Source organism: Mycetomoellerius zeteki, unplaced genomic scaffold (genome assembly GCF_001594055.1).
Source record: "Mycetomoellerius zeteki isolate Tzet28-1 unplaced genomic scaffold, Tzet1.0 scaffold25, whole genome shotgun sequence".
NCBI classification, from domain to species: Eukaryota; Metazoa; Arthropoda; class Insecta; order Hymenoptera; family Formicidae; genus Mycetomoellerius; species Mycetomoellerius zeteki.
This window is the reverse complement of record NW_017257227.1, coordinates 3585198-3602460: the sequence shown is the minus strand read 5'-3', so window position 1 is coordinate 3602460 and position 17263 is coordinate 3585198. Positions and strand designations below refer to the sequence as shown.

Below are 17263 nucleotides of genomic sequence, written 5' to 3'. Positions count from 1 at the left end.
ATATTTCAAAATCATTTTGATCGTGAACTTTTAATCGATTAAGAGGTTTATAGATCGAGATCTTTTCCTTTTAGCTGTATTACATTGCATTTTCCGCATTTAAAAATAGACACAATTGGACGGAAATGAACTAGCCAATACAGCAGAGATCATTTCAATAACATTGCAACGTTCCAGTAATATTGCAGTAATATTGCAAACATTTAATGCTACTGCAAATTACTTAAAGTTGAAACTGACGAAATAACCCAGTCTTACCCTTTTTTTTTAAGAAAAAAAAAGATTTAAACAATAATATAATTTAACATTAAATACAATATTTTTTTTAAATAATAATTTATATAAACAATAATTATAATCTATTTTACATCTATTATACAACACTTACAACGTTTTTGTGTGAGTTATCTATTATTTTTTTTAATTGAGATGTATACTTTCTTTTTACTTTTTGAAGAAGAACCAATTTTTCAATAGTCATTTCAATAACTCTTAAACCGATTGAACATAGCCTTATAGTCAATAGTGAATTCGATTGGATGCACTCATTGTCAATGCGCATTGGTGCACAAAGTACGCAATCATCGTACACAAATTACGACACGTATTTAATATAACTATAAATCGCAAAATTCTCAATACACTTTATTGTGCTGTTATAGTTCATACAGCACAGAAGCTTGCAGCAACATTGTAATGTTATTACAATATTGCTTGAATGATCGGTAGAGATAAAATATTTTATAATTCGAAATATTTGTATTTTACTTATTCTACACTCAGAAATCGATGTATAACAGCTTTAACACGCATCAGTGCGCAATAGCGTGTCTAACCGAATTCGCTATTAATCAATAGTGAAATCTTTATTACATGTATAAAAATATTTTTATTTTCCGTGTTCCACGAGCAATGATAAATTATGACGCAAAGTCCACGAACAGTGGTACATAGTTCAACACAAAGTCCAGATTCATCTAACGTTGCCATCTAAAAAAAAAATGAAACTATATCGGCGAAGATGACTCTACGTTCTATTCTATTTTCTAATTTGAGATATAAATTATACCTCGTGAATACAATGATTGCATCAGCAGAAAAAACAGCCGTGCAACTGTTGTAAAATTCTTAACATGATTAGTCTCATTGTTACTATAATAGTTCCTCAGTAGACCTAAAACTGCATTCCAAAATATCCTCTTCAAAAAAAATTTTACTCGAATAATATGATATCTATGTACTACAATATGTATATATATTTTGTTATTTTAATCAACAATGATATATTCTTAATTTTTTGTCTAAATATATTCAAGATGATTTATGCAAAGTTCTATTGCGATGCAGGGGTTAGTTGTTTTATAAATAAACAAATAATTTTAGAATGTGGCTTAAACGTATAAACCAATTGTTAAATAAATTTTACAGTCACAAAGCTGCTTTCTCTGAACGCAGCCATTGGACGCGGCGAGACGCTCTCTCGGACGGGAGACCGCGTCGTCTGTCGTCCCGGTAACGGCGTCGCGTCGTCACCCCGCCGTCGCGCACGTCCGCTGCGACGGTCGGTGGTGATGGTGGCGACGACGGTGGTGAAGGTTAATCGCGGGCGTTCCGTACTTCCATGCAGTCCGCGCCGAGAGCTCGATAGCGAGTATAGCGAGGAGCACGGTTGGCGCGTTGTTGACGGTGGTCACGGTGGTAGTTGGCGGCAATCGCCGCTGCTGATTAAAGGTACGACACGCAGACGAGACACGCGCGCGTAACGACGCGGCCATGCTGTAGCATTTGCCGCGTTACATTCGACGCCGTTGCGTGTTGACAAGCATCGTCGTCGTCGTTGTCCGCACCGTTCTCTCCTTCATCGTCGATCATGAGCAACGTGATGCACAGCCCGGGCGGGCTGGCGAGACTTTCGACGTTCCTGGGCGCTCCGGAGGCCGCATTGCGTCTCCTCATCTCGATTCTACTAGGTAAACCTAACCGTTTCTTCTCTCCTTTGTGTTATCCTCCGTTACGTTACGACAAAGGGCGATTCGTTCTCCTCCGTTGGAATCCCAACGGGATTCTCGTCTTCTATCCTCTGTTTTTTTTTCTCTCTTTTTCACATTCCCGAGATTTCTTAATTTACTTTGGACCGCTCCGGCCGAATCAATCCGCGTTCATTCATGACTCCGCTCAATCGCCGACGTAGAACTACCCTCCCCGTATTCCTTTGTCCCTCCCCCCTTACCTTGTCTCTTGGATCCCTTCGGGGACATCCCTCGCTTCGCTATACACGTCGTTATAGCGTGTATGTACATATAGTTGATGGTAAGCTATAACGGCGTAATTGCCTCAATGTGAAGGTTGCTCATCTAATCGTTAGAACGTATTCACTATCAGCCTCTCGTTCTCAAGCTGTCTCATTTCCGTGTCCCGTAAAGGCATGTGCGCGGATACGGAACTTGGCTGCGTTCTCTTGTTCACTACAATCCAAGGAACACATAAGAATCGATAAAAAATCAAAATGACTTCATTTTATTTCTCGACGTTAGTAAACAGTCAAACCTTCATGATATCAAAATAAAGTTATTTTTTCAAAATAAAATCATTACTTCCTAAATTTCTATTGTTTTCTAAGGAAAACAAAATAAAGTATTATTTATATTGGCCGTAAACTGTTAACTTAAGAAATTGACCGATCATGGAATGTGAGGAGAATAAAGTCGATTATTCTCCTCACATTCGACTGTGAATGGTCCATCTTTTATAGTTTGTAGCATAAGTTAACAGTTTACGGCCAGTATAAATGGATCCTTAATTTCGATCGGAATCCATTCCGACTTGTTCCATGATAGACACCATGAAAATCTATAGCATACGTAACGTGAACTATAAACTTTCAGTACTTGTGAATAATCCTCGGAATGCATCCTCATGGATCATTTGCACTTTGTTTTAACATCGAAAATCGCGTTTCATTTCCTGAGATTCTTTTCTAATAAATAATAAAAACATTGTACTTCGTATCTTGCTCTTGTATGCTGATACTTGCTGACATTTCTTTTTCACTCAGTAACACGTAACTATAATTATAATTAATCAATGTAAAAAATACGAATGTCATAGTAATTGTATCAAATTATGTGTTTATTGAATGTAAACAATCCGAGATATACGAATACAAAGTGCGGATGTGTAGCATATTCATGTCTATGTAAATATACATGCACAGTATTTGCGTCAAAAAGATACGACTTTCACAACTAACACTTCAGTTGTCGGTTTAGTTAAATAAAGTGGACGGGAACAAATTTGATTATAACACAAATATTTTATCCCTCTACCAAATATTTATTCGATATGATTTCCTTTAATTGCAATCACTGCGTTACTGTGTCACACTCAGCAAATAATACTAGTACTAAACATAATAGTGATTAAAAGAGAGTCGCATTTTTTTTTGGCCCATATTGTAAACACAGGTAGTATGTATATCATGTTTATTTACGACCGCGTCACGTTATATAACTGCCTTATTATAATTCACTGCCTAGAAAAAAAATACGATCTATTCTGTCTTAAAATAAAGCTGAATTTAAAAATACGCATTAAATATTTATATATTAAATACATTACTGTTAAAATAGCGTTCAAGATGTGATTACTAAGAATAATAATAATTTTATTTCTTATATACAAGATTTAATTCCCACAAGTCGGGTAATTACAGAGCATGAAAAATATACGTATTAAAAAAAAATAAAGACAAGGTTGTTGCACTAGAATGGCTATTCGTAGCAAAATGATAATTTGATCGTAAGAGAATAGGCCACATTATGGAATTTATGGAGTTATTCGGAATAAATTCCGATCGAAATTACTCCGTTTTCTTCAGAAAACACGATAGAAATGTAGGGAATAATTAAATAATTTCGATCGGAATCCATTCCGCACAATTTCATAATACGTGCCCAGAGGTCTCTTATTCTCGAAAAATGTGGCACACGAAAATACTATAGTACGTTACGTATATTATAGATTTTCGTATGCGAAATAAATTCAAGGATAAAGGTTCAGAATATACAGCAAGAGACACGGAATTTAAATAGACAGGTTGCGCAAAAATACAAGCATGAAACTAGTTATGTCTACGAATAATGAGATCCAATAAAACAGAAAGTGATAAAATAAAAAAAGACAATAAAGAGAAAGACTTTATCTTCGGAAATTATCCTTCAGAATTTTTCTTCGTACTTTATCTGATAAAAATTTAGTTTTATTATCTTAAATTTTCCAGTTATAATTACGATAACTTATCAGAGAACGAGATAAAGCTATTTTGAGTGTTTAAATGAGTTCCAAAAAACGAAACAATTATTGGCTGACATATGTTTGATATATAATAATACGTTATAATTATATTATTATATATTATATAATTGTAATATCGTACAGAGATAAAATGATATAATGGCATGTTATATATAATATTACACACTGTATTAAAATATATTATGATATATTGATGTATACTAGTCATAAGCGATTGTCGAATCACATAATGCTATTCTTGATCAAAAACTGGGTCGAAAAGTCCTCTACCATTTTGCAACTTCCATAATAGTTAATAGTTCGGCAATCGGATACGCTTTTTTATTCGACAATTTTTAGAAATTAATATCTTATCAACATTGTGAAAATTGTAGACGATCTTTCGACTCAATCTTTAATCAGGAATAGCGCTATATGATTAATGTCCGCTATTTAAAAAACACGCTATACATATAAATATGACTTTTAAAAAAGGAGACATTTTATTTATAATTATACATATTACTTTTTTATACTCGCGTTATTAAAATTTCTCTAAAAATAAACTCACTAGATTGTCATTTTGATAATTAATTATCATTTCGTAATGTCTGTTCTTTATCGATAAAGTTTCTAAACTGGTGCACATGGCACAATAAGATAAAGTGAGAATTATATTTTTTTTTTACTTCAACTTATTGTACCATGTGCACCAGTTCAGAGAGTTCTTCGATAAAGAATAGGTCAATTTTATCTTAGTAATATAATATCACAACAGTTCTAATTTTCCTTTATTTTTTTATTATCAAATTGTGATAATTAGAATGATTTTATTATACTATATTAAAATATTATAAAACCAACATCGAAAGCAATTTTTTTCTCTGTTTAAAAGGAATATTGAACGCAGATAATTTTCTGTATTGTTTATTCTATAGCGTTACTAATTTTTAAGATATTTTTTTCCAAATGTGGAGTGGCATATGCCTGTCTTTATTTCATTTGGATATAATTTATATACAAGTAACCAATTTCATTTAAAATAAGCGTTGATATTTGATATTCAACGATATTTTTTAAATATGGTTTATTACTTTTGATTAAACACACGAATTATTGCATTCATGTATGCAAATAAAAAAAGCCTAATTGAAATCCCATTTTTAAAATATAATATCTGAAATGCTAACTTTAAATTTCCTAAAAAGATTGAACATATCTGTTTTCTTTGCTGATATAGAATATTTAATGAAAATATTTAAAAGTATTTATGATAAATGAATACGTTATGATATAATAATATACATTAGCTGCAAATGCAGCTTTTACGGAGCAAAGTTATATTATATGTATATGTAATATATATACATATTTAATATATATATGTTACATATGTTACATGACATATGTGTTATATGCTTTTTTGTTATTTTAATTTTCAAAAATCATTTCAAACACACAACACAAAATTTATTAAAACATTAATATATATAACTTCGGATATAAATAACTTCGGTCAGATTTTTAGAGGCTTTTGTCAACGGATTTTATGTGTGCATTTATATAAAATTTATGTAGCAAGGTTAACATTTATTTTTCTCATACAAAATTGATATATAAATGAGAAAACGTAAAAAGGATGGACTCGGAAAATTATAGAAATAATGTTGAGTTGTAATGACTGAGAACAAAATAATAAAATTATGTAATTTGATTTCAGGATTCCCCGTTGCCGTTTTTCATAGGTATACACTCTACGGCAAAGATCCCATTCGTCAGCACTTATTTTTCATAGCGTGCGGTCTCTCAATTGGTTACTGGAATTACGGTAATTTATTCGAACAGTATCTCAATTCGATTGACACGCAAATGACACGCCGGTGTTCGCTTATTCATAAAGACGATCATAGTAATAATAATGATTTTGCAGATTATAACATACTTCATTCATCAACGGCGGTATGCGGAACGTATCTCATTCTGACGGTTCTCGGTAGCACTGGGCTATCCGTCATAGTAACGTTTCTCTTCAACATGACGTACCTACTTTATGGTAAAGCAACATAATAGCAAATTTGAAAATTTAGTCATAGTCGAAAAACCGGTCTACGCATTTACATATTTACCCTGCGGCACTATCTATTTATTCTCGAGCTATCTGGCGCGATCGTGGACTTGGAATAATGTGTTTAAGGTTTCCAACAATGAATCTTTTTCTATTTATAATTTAAATTCATACATTCCTCGTTTTAGAAACTAGAACGATGTAAGAAGTACATATTTTACGTTAAAAGTAAAACAATTATAACGATAATGAAAAACAATTTTTTGTATTGTAACACCTTAAACCAGCAACATACGTTCAAGTATACTTATCAGGTATACTTGTGCGAGTTTACCGGAATATGTATTTGCGATAATTGTGCAATTATGTTATCTACATGTTCCGATAGACTTGATAAGTGTGCTTGTGCATACATGTTTAATGAGTTTACTTGAACGTGTGTGCCGGCTTTATCTGTCATTACGATGTTATTATGTATTTAGCACTACGGCTTTAATCATTCGAACAATTGTGGGCGATATGAAATAATTAATATTTTTAATATTTTTTTTATTGTGGGCGATATTGAAATAATGAATATTTTTAATTTTTTTTTGTTATACAATAATAATCTTTGTTGTATAATTTATCGAAATATTACTTGCTAGTTTTACAATCGTTTACTTGCGTTCGTAGACAAGCTTCATCGTTTTCTCGTTTTTTTTCGTCGATCGTTTCGAGCTACAAAGCATTTAAACGAAATTATTTTTCAATACAGGCTATTACACCACCAGTACCCAAGATTACGATATAAAATGGACAATGCCGCAGTGCGTGCTAACCCTTAGATTAATAGGGCTTGCATTTAATTTATGGGACGGTCAAAAACGTGACGTACGAAACGCTATTTTTTTCATAATTCCATTATCTCATTTATTCCTTGACGTAACGATCACGAATTGTATTGTAGGAGGAGCTCTCCGATAGTCAAAAGCGGGTTATCTTGAAGGAACGACCATCGCTGTTGGAAATTGCGGCGTACGCTTATTTTCCGGGCGCCTTCCTGATCGGACCGCAATTCAGTATGCGACGATACTTGGACTATGTCAATGGTCAGCTCGCAGAACGCGTACGTTAATAAATTGGAAAAATACTAGTCGATAGCTTTTACACATCTATCGACGAATTCGGAGATCATTTGGTTCTCCAGTTTGAGAAAATATGTCTAGTTAATATAAATAGCACGCTTTATATTTTAGGATCCTCAAACTGGTGCCATCAAGCTGCCGGATTGCGTGTCGGCGGGATTATTACGAGCTTTTATCGGATTCATATATGTAGTGATATTTCAAATCGGTACACTTTACGTTTCTGATCAGTACCTCTTTGAACCGTCATTCCAGAAATTAAATTTAATAAAGAAATGCTTAATAATCGGCCTGTGGGGCCGTATCAATCTCTACAAATACATCAGCGTTTGGCTAATCACAGAAGGAGTACGTATAATCGAAATATAATTTTTAATATTTATCTGTATTTGTGCTTTTGTGTATATTGGTTATTGATATCAGGTATGCATCGTCTTTGGTCTTACATATAATGGAAAAGACTCTGAAGGTCGTGTTAAGTGGGACGGTTGCGCGAATGTTAAATTGCGGACATTCGAAACTACTATGCAATTCAATGACTACATTCTCTCATTCAACATAAACACCAATCACTGGTGTGCGGAATACATTTACAAGAGGCTGAAGTTTCTGGGTTCAAAAATATACAGTCAAATAATGACACTGCTTTTCCTTGCTCTCTGGCACGGTTTTCATTCCGGATACTATCACTGTTTCTTTATGGAATTTGTTGTATTATACTTCGAGCGAGACGTAAGTATCGTTGCTTACACGGACAGAATTTTGCAAGATTTTTCAAAATTTGATTGCTTCTTTATTGTAATCTTTATTTTCCATGTGATTTCTTTTTTCTAGATTGGACCGGTATTAAAGAACAGCGAGATAGTACAAACGATGCTGAAAATACGATGGGAAGCACGCGTTCTCGCTTGGATCTTTCTGAAGCTTTACACTTTTGTTTTCATGGGCTATAGCCTCGTATCGTTCGTACTTCTTTCGTATCCGCGATATAACCAAGTTTACGCTAGTATGTATTATTGCGGACATGTGTTCTTCCTCTCTTATCCGCTGCTCGCGCCGTACATTAAACGATTGCTTAGTCAAAGGCATGAACGTCAACGATCGCACCAAGAATAAGATGACACTCTACTTTCTTTTTCCTCGATATTAAGGTATTGCTTCTGTATTTGTTTTTCTTTCCGTCGCTGGAATCGATACTTTAGAAGACATGCAGCTGTAATGTAATGGACGCTGATCTACAATTACATTCACTTACAGTCATTAGTCTTCAAAAGAAATGTGATAGCGCATATCCAACGGAAGATACGGGAAATAATAAAGCATATTATCATTACTATCGCTTTTCGTAACGGTTATGAATTCTTTAAAACATGATGTTGAATTTCCGTCGCTTAAATATATTCTCGATGATCGAGTTTCGCAAGTAAAAAAATCCTTTGAAGAATCTGTTGCTGAAACGAAATGGCGGTAGTAGTGGAATATACAGATATTACTATTAAGAACATTATTAATTTGTAAATCAATGCACCGTTTAAAAAAAATCCGCTGGTCGGTAATTTCGTGTGCCTGTACTTGGAAGTTTCTACGATCAAACTTTACAACACGAAAATTCAAGAAATACCAACAATAATTCTAGATACTTCAGTATTTTCCTACAATAATATGTTTTTGCGTTTTCAATCATATTTTTGTATATCTAGCATATTCCATTGAGCAAAGTTTTATTTATATATATATTCCATCGGTAATAAAATCTGTTAAAACGCGTTATGCCTTTTAGTGATAAGAACTGTTATGATACAATAATAGCGGCTGCGTTAGCTAGTCAAGTATCATAATATTCTAAAAAGACACGAAGGAGAAAGCAACTGTGCATCTAGGTACCGCAATAAGAACGCCTATTCGCAAAAATAAATTCAGAGAAATTGCAAAGGATGTTTAGAGAATAATACCGTGATTTTGTAAGCGCAAAAATAGCTAAAACAACATAGTCAAATACGCGATATCGTGCACGATTTCAATTGAAATATGTATTTTATCATAGTGCTACGTTTTACCAATCTAATGCAATTAACTGCGTTTTACTAGACTTCTCTAGATGTAAATACGACGATAAACAGATCGTAATTCTAGTCGGGTGTGTACCTTCTACCATGTGTACACACGCTGCATTAGTATCAATATACGGTATAAAGTAACGCGAGAAGCGATTTTCAATCTTATATTATTCGCAATTATTTTTGTAGGTAAAAGTCTAACAACGATCTACTTATCTATTCGTATTGTAGTAGGAATACGCAGCTCTTATTACGCACACAGCCTTCGAACACACAACTCATCGAAATTAAGAGAAATTAGTAGGTACCAGTTCGATATATAAACAAATGTCTAGACTCTGACGTACTTTACGATCGTTTGACACCCTATTCAATGATCAAGTTAGATCGACAAGAAATTATTTGTAGTATTTTGCCTAACGACTTTAATTTATCGATCTCAAGTACGATCCCAGTCTCTGGAATCTTTGACATAGTCGCGTACAGATTTACAAAGTTTTAGTTGTATAAAACTATATAATTGTAGCGCAATCAGAAGTTATACTGCATTTACCGATAGCATTTATTATAGGATATAGGATAAAATTAAGGAAGATCCGACCTGACTCATTTTTGATGCGACACTCTTGCGACATCTAGTTCATAAGCCGCGGAAGTGTGAATTTTAATTTGGGAATTTAACTATAATTAATTGTACATTTATAATTATAATTATATTATAATAATTGTTTGGGAATTATAATTATTAAATTGGGAACAAATTAAAATTCACACTTGGTTGTACCTAACACGCTGGTTGTACGTTTCATATTTAATACTAGTGCAAAACGTTAGGCAAGTATTGTATATTTACGAATATCTTATCTTGGAATCTCACGTTCCATAAATGTCTTCATTTTATTATCATTATAATAATCGTAAATTTAGTTAAGAAGATAATATGTGCCGGAAAAGGATACATTTTTGAGTAGAGATTTTCAGGACTCTAAAACATTGTTTAAAGGCTAATGCTTACAAATGCGCTTGTGATCTAGGTTTTAACAATTTCGATTTTGTATCGCATCACTAATAAGATATGAACGAGAAACGAGAGAGAGAGAGAGAGAGAGAGAGAGAGAGAGAGAGAGAGAAATAGATTGTAAGAAACGAGAGGTTGGTGAAGAAAACTGGCGAAAAGAAAGGCGATGAAGTGATTAATAATGCCAGAAATTGTTTGATATAAAAAATGTATTTAAAATTATTTTCTTAAAAGATACAAAAGAAACACATCGACGTCTCGTATATAAAAATATTAAAAATGATTCTTTTTTTTTTATATTTCAACAGAGAACCACGACAAACGTACTCGGTCGTTCAAGAACTTGTTATGTATGCGTATGTGTGAGCGTGAATGCATATGTGAATGTATATGTGTGTACGCGAGCGACATCATAGGCTTTAACAACACGAAGCGTCTGCCTTTTAAGCACCTTTAAAACACCATGCGGCCTATCTTACGAGATATAGGCGATATATACATCCCTCCTAAAATTATTAAGATCCATCCGGGCTTGCGCGTTCGCGCTCACGTATCGCGAAACGGCTGCGAGAGTAGTCGCCGTTAACGATTTGTCTCCGTAAAATGCCGGAAGTCGAGGGTGGTGAGGGTGCTCTCGTGCGACGAGCCTAATATGGTCCACTGGGGCCCGGGCCCGGTTGTGGTGCTCCGTAACTGTCGATGGGTTGTCCTGGTTGCTGCCCCGGTGGCCCATATTCGCCGCCACCTTGCTCCTTCTGTAATGCATAAAAATAAATGCATAAAAATAAGTGACAAGACAAGAGAGAAAAAAAGAGATGGACATAGCGCATATATGAATTTTATATATTGTGGCTATCATGCAGCCATGATCTTTTCTGTGATGGCAATTAGCAGAGTTCGGTAGTTAGTCTTCGTATTCGCGTATAATTTTAAATCTTGCCGATATATCTGTAGTTTACCTAGCAAGCCAAGCAATTTCGGAAAGCGACTTAGGCTAGAAGACATTTTCAGCGGTTAATCGAAGAATATCCCCTGATCGACCAAAAAAGTAGATCAAGGGTCTCGATCAGATATTTATAGTTTACTAAGCAGAGCGCAACGTAGAGCGAAAGATATCTTTTGTAACGAAGAGTTATAGCAACATTAGAGTGTACAATACAATTAATCCCTAAAACCTACGACGATTGTTGTAGAAATCTTGACAAGTTCGCTTAGATAGGCATTATAGGAACGACACTTGAAGAGAAACTCTCCATAATTACTCAAATCGTCGACACGGCAATCACCTTGATAGTTTCGTTTTTCTTTTTTATAGTTGAGCCGCGGGAAGATAATTCGCGTCCGATTAACTGTAAGGTCGTCTGAAATATATGACGTGCAAATATCACGCGCCCAACATCCGGATTCCTTCATGTTCGAAGCAAAAAACATGCGCCGCGCCGCTCGGTTCCTATCATCGAAATGAGCAATTTACATGCCGCGAGGCATACTTTCATCTTTCAGTGTTCGCCATTTAACCGAAATCGCTCCTCGATAAATTGCTTTGAAAGTAATAACTATCCGTACATGTATACGCGTTTGAGCAATATTTATGCTTTGAGCAACTGAAGATTACGCAACGCACTACACTTAGATCCGACGATAGAGACGTCGTTATTCTTGCCGAGGCTCGAATTCGCGCGCCTAAGCAATTTTATTTTTTAAAAACTGCATGAATTAGACCCATTTTTACCAGTGTAGATTAATTTTAATCTCTTTCTAATTTACTCTATCTTTTTCTAATTCTTAGAGGAAGACAAAAAGTAAAGTTGTGTGATCAGACTAGAGATTGAGATTGAATTGTAATTTGATCAGTCAAAGAGCAAAGGTCACCGAACTTGATATTAGTTTTCTTTCTTCTCATCAGTTAAATTCCAATCCAATCTCAATCTCAATCTATAGTCTCATAGTTTTACTTTTTATCTTCTTCCAGTTTTAAGAAAAGGGTACAGGCATAAATTAAATCAAGAATGTCAGATTAAGAAAGTTAGTCTACATTATTGGTATGAAATGGTGGAACATGGTGAATGGACATCGTCGAATCATAAAAAAAAAGTGAAAGAAGATAAATCGTTACCTGAGTTTTATAGCGGATGAAGTAGACCTCCGGTTTGCTGGGCTGCGTCGGTGCCTGCGTCGGCAACACGACATCGGGCGCCTCTTCGGGTTTCTTCACCAGGACATAGATCAACGTTTTCTCCTCATCCGGCTGCGGCAGCGGCGGCAGTTGCGGTGCGGTCGGCGTCGGTGGGGTTGGCGCCTTGATGAACACTATTTTGTAGTGTTTCTGCGGCTGTTGTTGCGGGATATGCCTGGGCGCTTTGTACTCCGGTGCTTCTGGCGGCGGCACGTGGACGTACACGTGCTTGTGGATCACCGGGTTTTGCTGTGGCGGGCCGTAAGCCGGAGCTGGAGGCCCGTCGCCGCCACCTCCACCGCCTCCACCGCCGCCTCCACCACCACCACCACCTCCAGAGGGTGGAAAGTATGAGCTCACCGGTGCCTCCGGCGCCGGTTTCGCGACCGTCAGTGCGATCGACGAGCAGACGATCGCAAAAATCGTGCTCTGTTAAAAGAGAAAATAGACATCATAATGATCGTGACTGCAATGTTAACATGCTCGAAGAGAGTTGTAGCGAAAGTTACAATAAAGATTTTGCTATCCTGAGATATTTATAGTAGGTATTACATGCAACGGGAGTTGTGACACTTTTATTCAAAAGTTTTACCTGCGTTATGTATTTTACAAAAAGAATCCAAATAATAAAAAATGTCTAAAATTATCGGGCCATAAGATGTTTTTTGCGTCTAAAAGACGACTTAAAGACGTCTTATATCACAATTTTAGACTTTGTGTTGTTTGAGAATTGTTTTGATTATTTGAATAATTTAATGTTTTTCCAAATCAGAAACAAAATTAAATTCTATTCAGAACAAAATTTTAATGCAACTTCAGTGCAATTGCTTTCATGTAAGTTGTACATTTTGCTATTTTAATAATAATTATAATATTGATAAGGGAATTTTTTGAATAGCAATAAAAGATTGATTACAACATAAGCGTTATAGATTGAAAAATGTACTAAATAATAATAACTAATTAAATATTTACTAAGTATAAACATTCATTTGGTACGAGAACCATTGATTTAATTATAATTTTTTATTGAGTAAATATTTAATATAAATAAACGCTTAATTAGTGTTGTTGAAAACAATGTTATTAAAGTTTAGTAATTTTGTTTCATACATATAAATTTTAATCTAATCTAAATGTTTACATAACTTTTGCAATGTGCATAACAATCTTTATTAATGCGATTCGTAAAAATACACTTATAATTGATTAACAATTCTCAGAACAAAATATTACAACATTGTCATATTCCAACTTACAAAAAATGTTATATGAAATACATATATATATATATATATAATTTATTAGGAAACACGATTGTGTCTTGGGTGTGATTTACGCTGCAATACTTTCTCCGCATAATCAATAATTCGTCGATAATTTATTATTAGTGATTGGCATGTCGAATACATCATGTTCGTGATAAAATGCGCGTAATAGTGATTTATTTTACTTTTACAGATTACGTCGTCCATAGCGATTCAGCGTGAATGGATGAAATGCGACATGGTATTGCTTAACTTGCTTAAAGAATTCAATGCGATAGACATTTCTATTTAGCAATTTCTCACCGTTATCGGCCAAATTATAAGAATACAATGACTCGTTTATTGCGAATTCCTGTATGATCTGACTCGTAATGATGTATGCGACTATTCACGTATTTATCTTCAGTAAAAAGATAAATATGACGCGATGCATGTTCTTGAATTATTCGCATGTCAGAGAACTCGTTAACGACTTTCAATAAGCTTCGCATTATACTCTTTATTCTTTTTTCTACTTGATTATGAATTTCCAGACAGGGTCAAAGATCACTTTTTACTTAGATCTGATTAGCTTACAATGTTTAATAGATTTCCAAATACTGTATTTCAACATGTAAAAATCATCCATAATCTTGATTAGAAATTAAAAATAATATTTATTCAACACTCATAATTTAAATTTCAAATATTTAATAAATGAAAAAATATATTTTCAAATTAATTACTAAGTTAATGAAGGAGAATTAAAAAATTTTGCTAGATATAGGTCTGAAATATTTGTTGGACTATTAAAATAATTATGTAAAACGTTCATAATGAGTAATGCTGCGAAAAGTTTTGAGCAACATTCTGACAATTAGTTTGAGCGTCCCAGATAATTATTTATTATAATTATATGGATATCAACATATTTAATTGTTTCGATTGGTCTAACAAAATTATTCAAGATCTAGCAAATTTTTAAATACCTTAATAAAATCATTCTTTCTGAGTCCATCGCGTGTTTATAATAAAGTATAATTTAAATGTTATAATCACATAAGTAAGAACTCAGGAAGGTGAACTCAACCTTGGCAATTACGGGCTCTCTTAAATGAACGTCAATCCTCCCGACAAATCCTCCTCGGAATTCTCGATTCTTGATCTTTTCCGCGAGAGAGTCCATTAATTCCGAATAGCATTTCCATTCCTTACAACGGGCACGTCCCATTAGCGTGAACGGAAGAAGACGCCACGGCGTGCGATGTGCGCGATAACTCACTCCGCTCGAGCGAAGCTTCCTACTTACTTAACGACCGCTCCGATCTTTAATCATGCTTTTAGTGCCGCATCGAAACTCCGCTCCGCATGCTAGAGCTGGAGCCGCTTTCCCCATTTTCCTTCGCGCTATAATTATCGAGACCGTGTCGGTGAATAGAGCGGGAGCATAGGCGGGATCCTTTTACTTTTGTTCGCATCGCGAGCGGTTTAATCCGCGGGAGATTCGTGCCGATGCACCTCGCGCACAGTGGGATGCACGCTCGACGTATTTTTTCTCTCCTCGGGAAAATGCGATCACCGTCACTTTCCATCGTCTAAAAAAAAAAAGGCCTAACCAACCGCTGGAGTCGGTGATGTAAACGCCACCGGTTCTCCCCGACGATGAAATATCATCTGCGTTGTTTGAAGGACATTTCGAATAAGCCAGGTGCCTTTCGACGAATTCCATCACATATAAATTATTAATCCCGTACATGCCTTGCCGACGTGGAAAAATGTAGAAGAAAAACGAAAGGCTCGAGATGAGCTGGATGTATCCAGCGGATGGATTGCATGAAGATTTCGTAAGAACGAACCGAAAGTTACTCTCATTAAATGCACCTGGTCATTCGATCAATTGACTTACGCATTTACTTGGTAAGAGGATTGCGTCAGTCGACGTTTAAATTTAGTAACCGGTCTTGAACATTGCGAAGAAGAGACTCGAACGTTCGTTCGACCCTCGCAGATCGCGCTCGAAGAGAACTCCATTCGATTCAGGAAAATTACACTCGTCGTAAACATATTACTCATCAATATAAAACGCTTTCCCGACACGGACGATGTAGTCATTCGCGTATGAATTTTCACAAATGAAACGGCAAGCGTATAATACGCTTCAATTTTTCAACGTCTCTCACCTTGCGCCATAAATGAAAGCGACGATTTAATTGAGATATTTCACTTGCCGATGAAATGGTCGCCTCGCATTCATCTTCGAATTTGAAACACGAAGGACGCGAATTAACGCTGACAATGGAAAAAATGTGCATTGATTGTTTTTGACTTTGAATAACTGCGTTTTAATACTTGTTTCTAACCGATGTAAATTAACTTTAATCCCGGTTCAACTAAGCCCGTTTTCCACCAATGTATAATAAATTAATTTTAATCTCGGTTCAACTTACTCTTGTCTTTAGAATTAGAAAAAGATGACAAGTAAATGCTGATATATGAAATGTAAATATTAAGTCTAGTTCTAAGAACTAGAAAAAATGAAAAAAGTAAGTTGAGATTAAATTTATTATAATAATGTAAATTAACTTTGATCTCAGTTCAACTTATTCTTCATTCTAAGAACTAAAAAAAGACGAAGAGCAAATTGAACTGAGATCAAAATTAATTTACATTTTGCATTGGTGGAAACGCATTATTCTTTATTCTTTCTTCTATAGTTCTAAGAGCCAGTTTCATCATCTCCAATTAGCTTGATTGGTCGATTAAGCGATAAACTGTGATTCTAATGAATTCTGATCAATTCCGCTTAACGACAAATGCAATTGATCAGTTTCGACAATAATCGGCTGATAAATCAACCGAAGTGGTGAAACCGATCTTAAGAATTAAAAAGCGTAAGTCGGATAGAAATTAAAGTTAATCTACTCTCTAAATTCTTTACAGTAGAATCTCTAAAGAGAGAGAAAATTGAGCCAGTCTTGAAAAAGAATGGCTCACTTTTCAATCTCGAAGAATGAGATTTCACTCTTCAGAGTGACAATTCACTCTAAAAGTTTTAGAGAGTATTCTTTGGTGGAAACGGGCATAAAAGAGACCGACAATCGAATTCAATAATTAAGAACGTGTGTTTGCGCGCATTGTTACTTACCGCGGTGGTCCGCATTTTCTCCCACGTGTGCGCTCCGGAGGCTCAAGGTACTCCCGAAATGTGAGGCACGTAGAAAAAGAGGTATGTCGAGCGTTTCACTTGCAAGCTTTCACGCGTGTGGCGTGCGGTCGAGGC

General features: G+C 35.0%; 2 protein-coding genes across 2 annotated transcripts; one reads left to right on the top strand and one right to left on the bottom strand.

Annotated features, from left to right (window-relative positions):
- The first annotated feature begins 1572 nt into the window (after positions 1-1572).
- On the top strand, positions 1573-10190 carry nes (lysophosphatidylcholine acyltransferase 3 protein nessy). Its single transcript, XM_018449906.1, has 8 exons — positions 1573-1970; positions 6014-6121; positions 6224-6346; positions 7116-7231; positions 7308-7466; positions 7597-7833; positions 7909-8217; positions 8320-10190. The coding sequence occupies exons 1-8, from the start codon at positions 1871-1873 to the stop codon at positions 8599-8601; spliced, it is 1434 nt and encodes a 477-aa protein (XP_018305408.1). The 5' UTR covers positions 1573-1870; the 3' UTR covers positions 8602-10190.
- Positions 10191-11042: 852 nt separating this feature from the next.
- LOC108723866 (early nodulin-75) lies at positions 11043-17253 on the bottom strand. The gene is made up of 3 exons (XM_018449894.1): positions 17129-17253; positions 12677-13165; positions 11043-11315 (listed from the first exon to the last, which is right to left on the bottom strand). The coding sequence occupies exons 1-3, from the start codon at positions 17141-17143 to the stop codon at positions 11208-11210; spliced, it is 612 nt and encodes a 203-aa protein (XP_018305396.1). The 5' UTR covers positions 17144-17253; the 3' UTR covers positions 11043-11207.
- Positions 17254-17263: the final 10 nt, after the last annotated feature.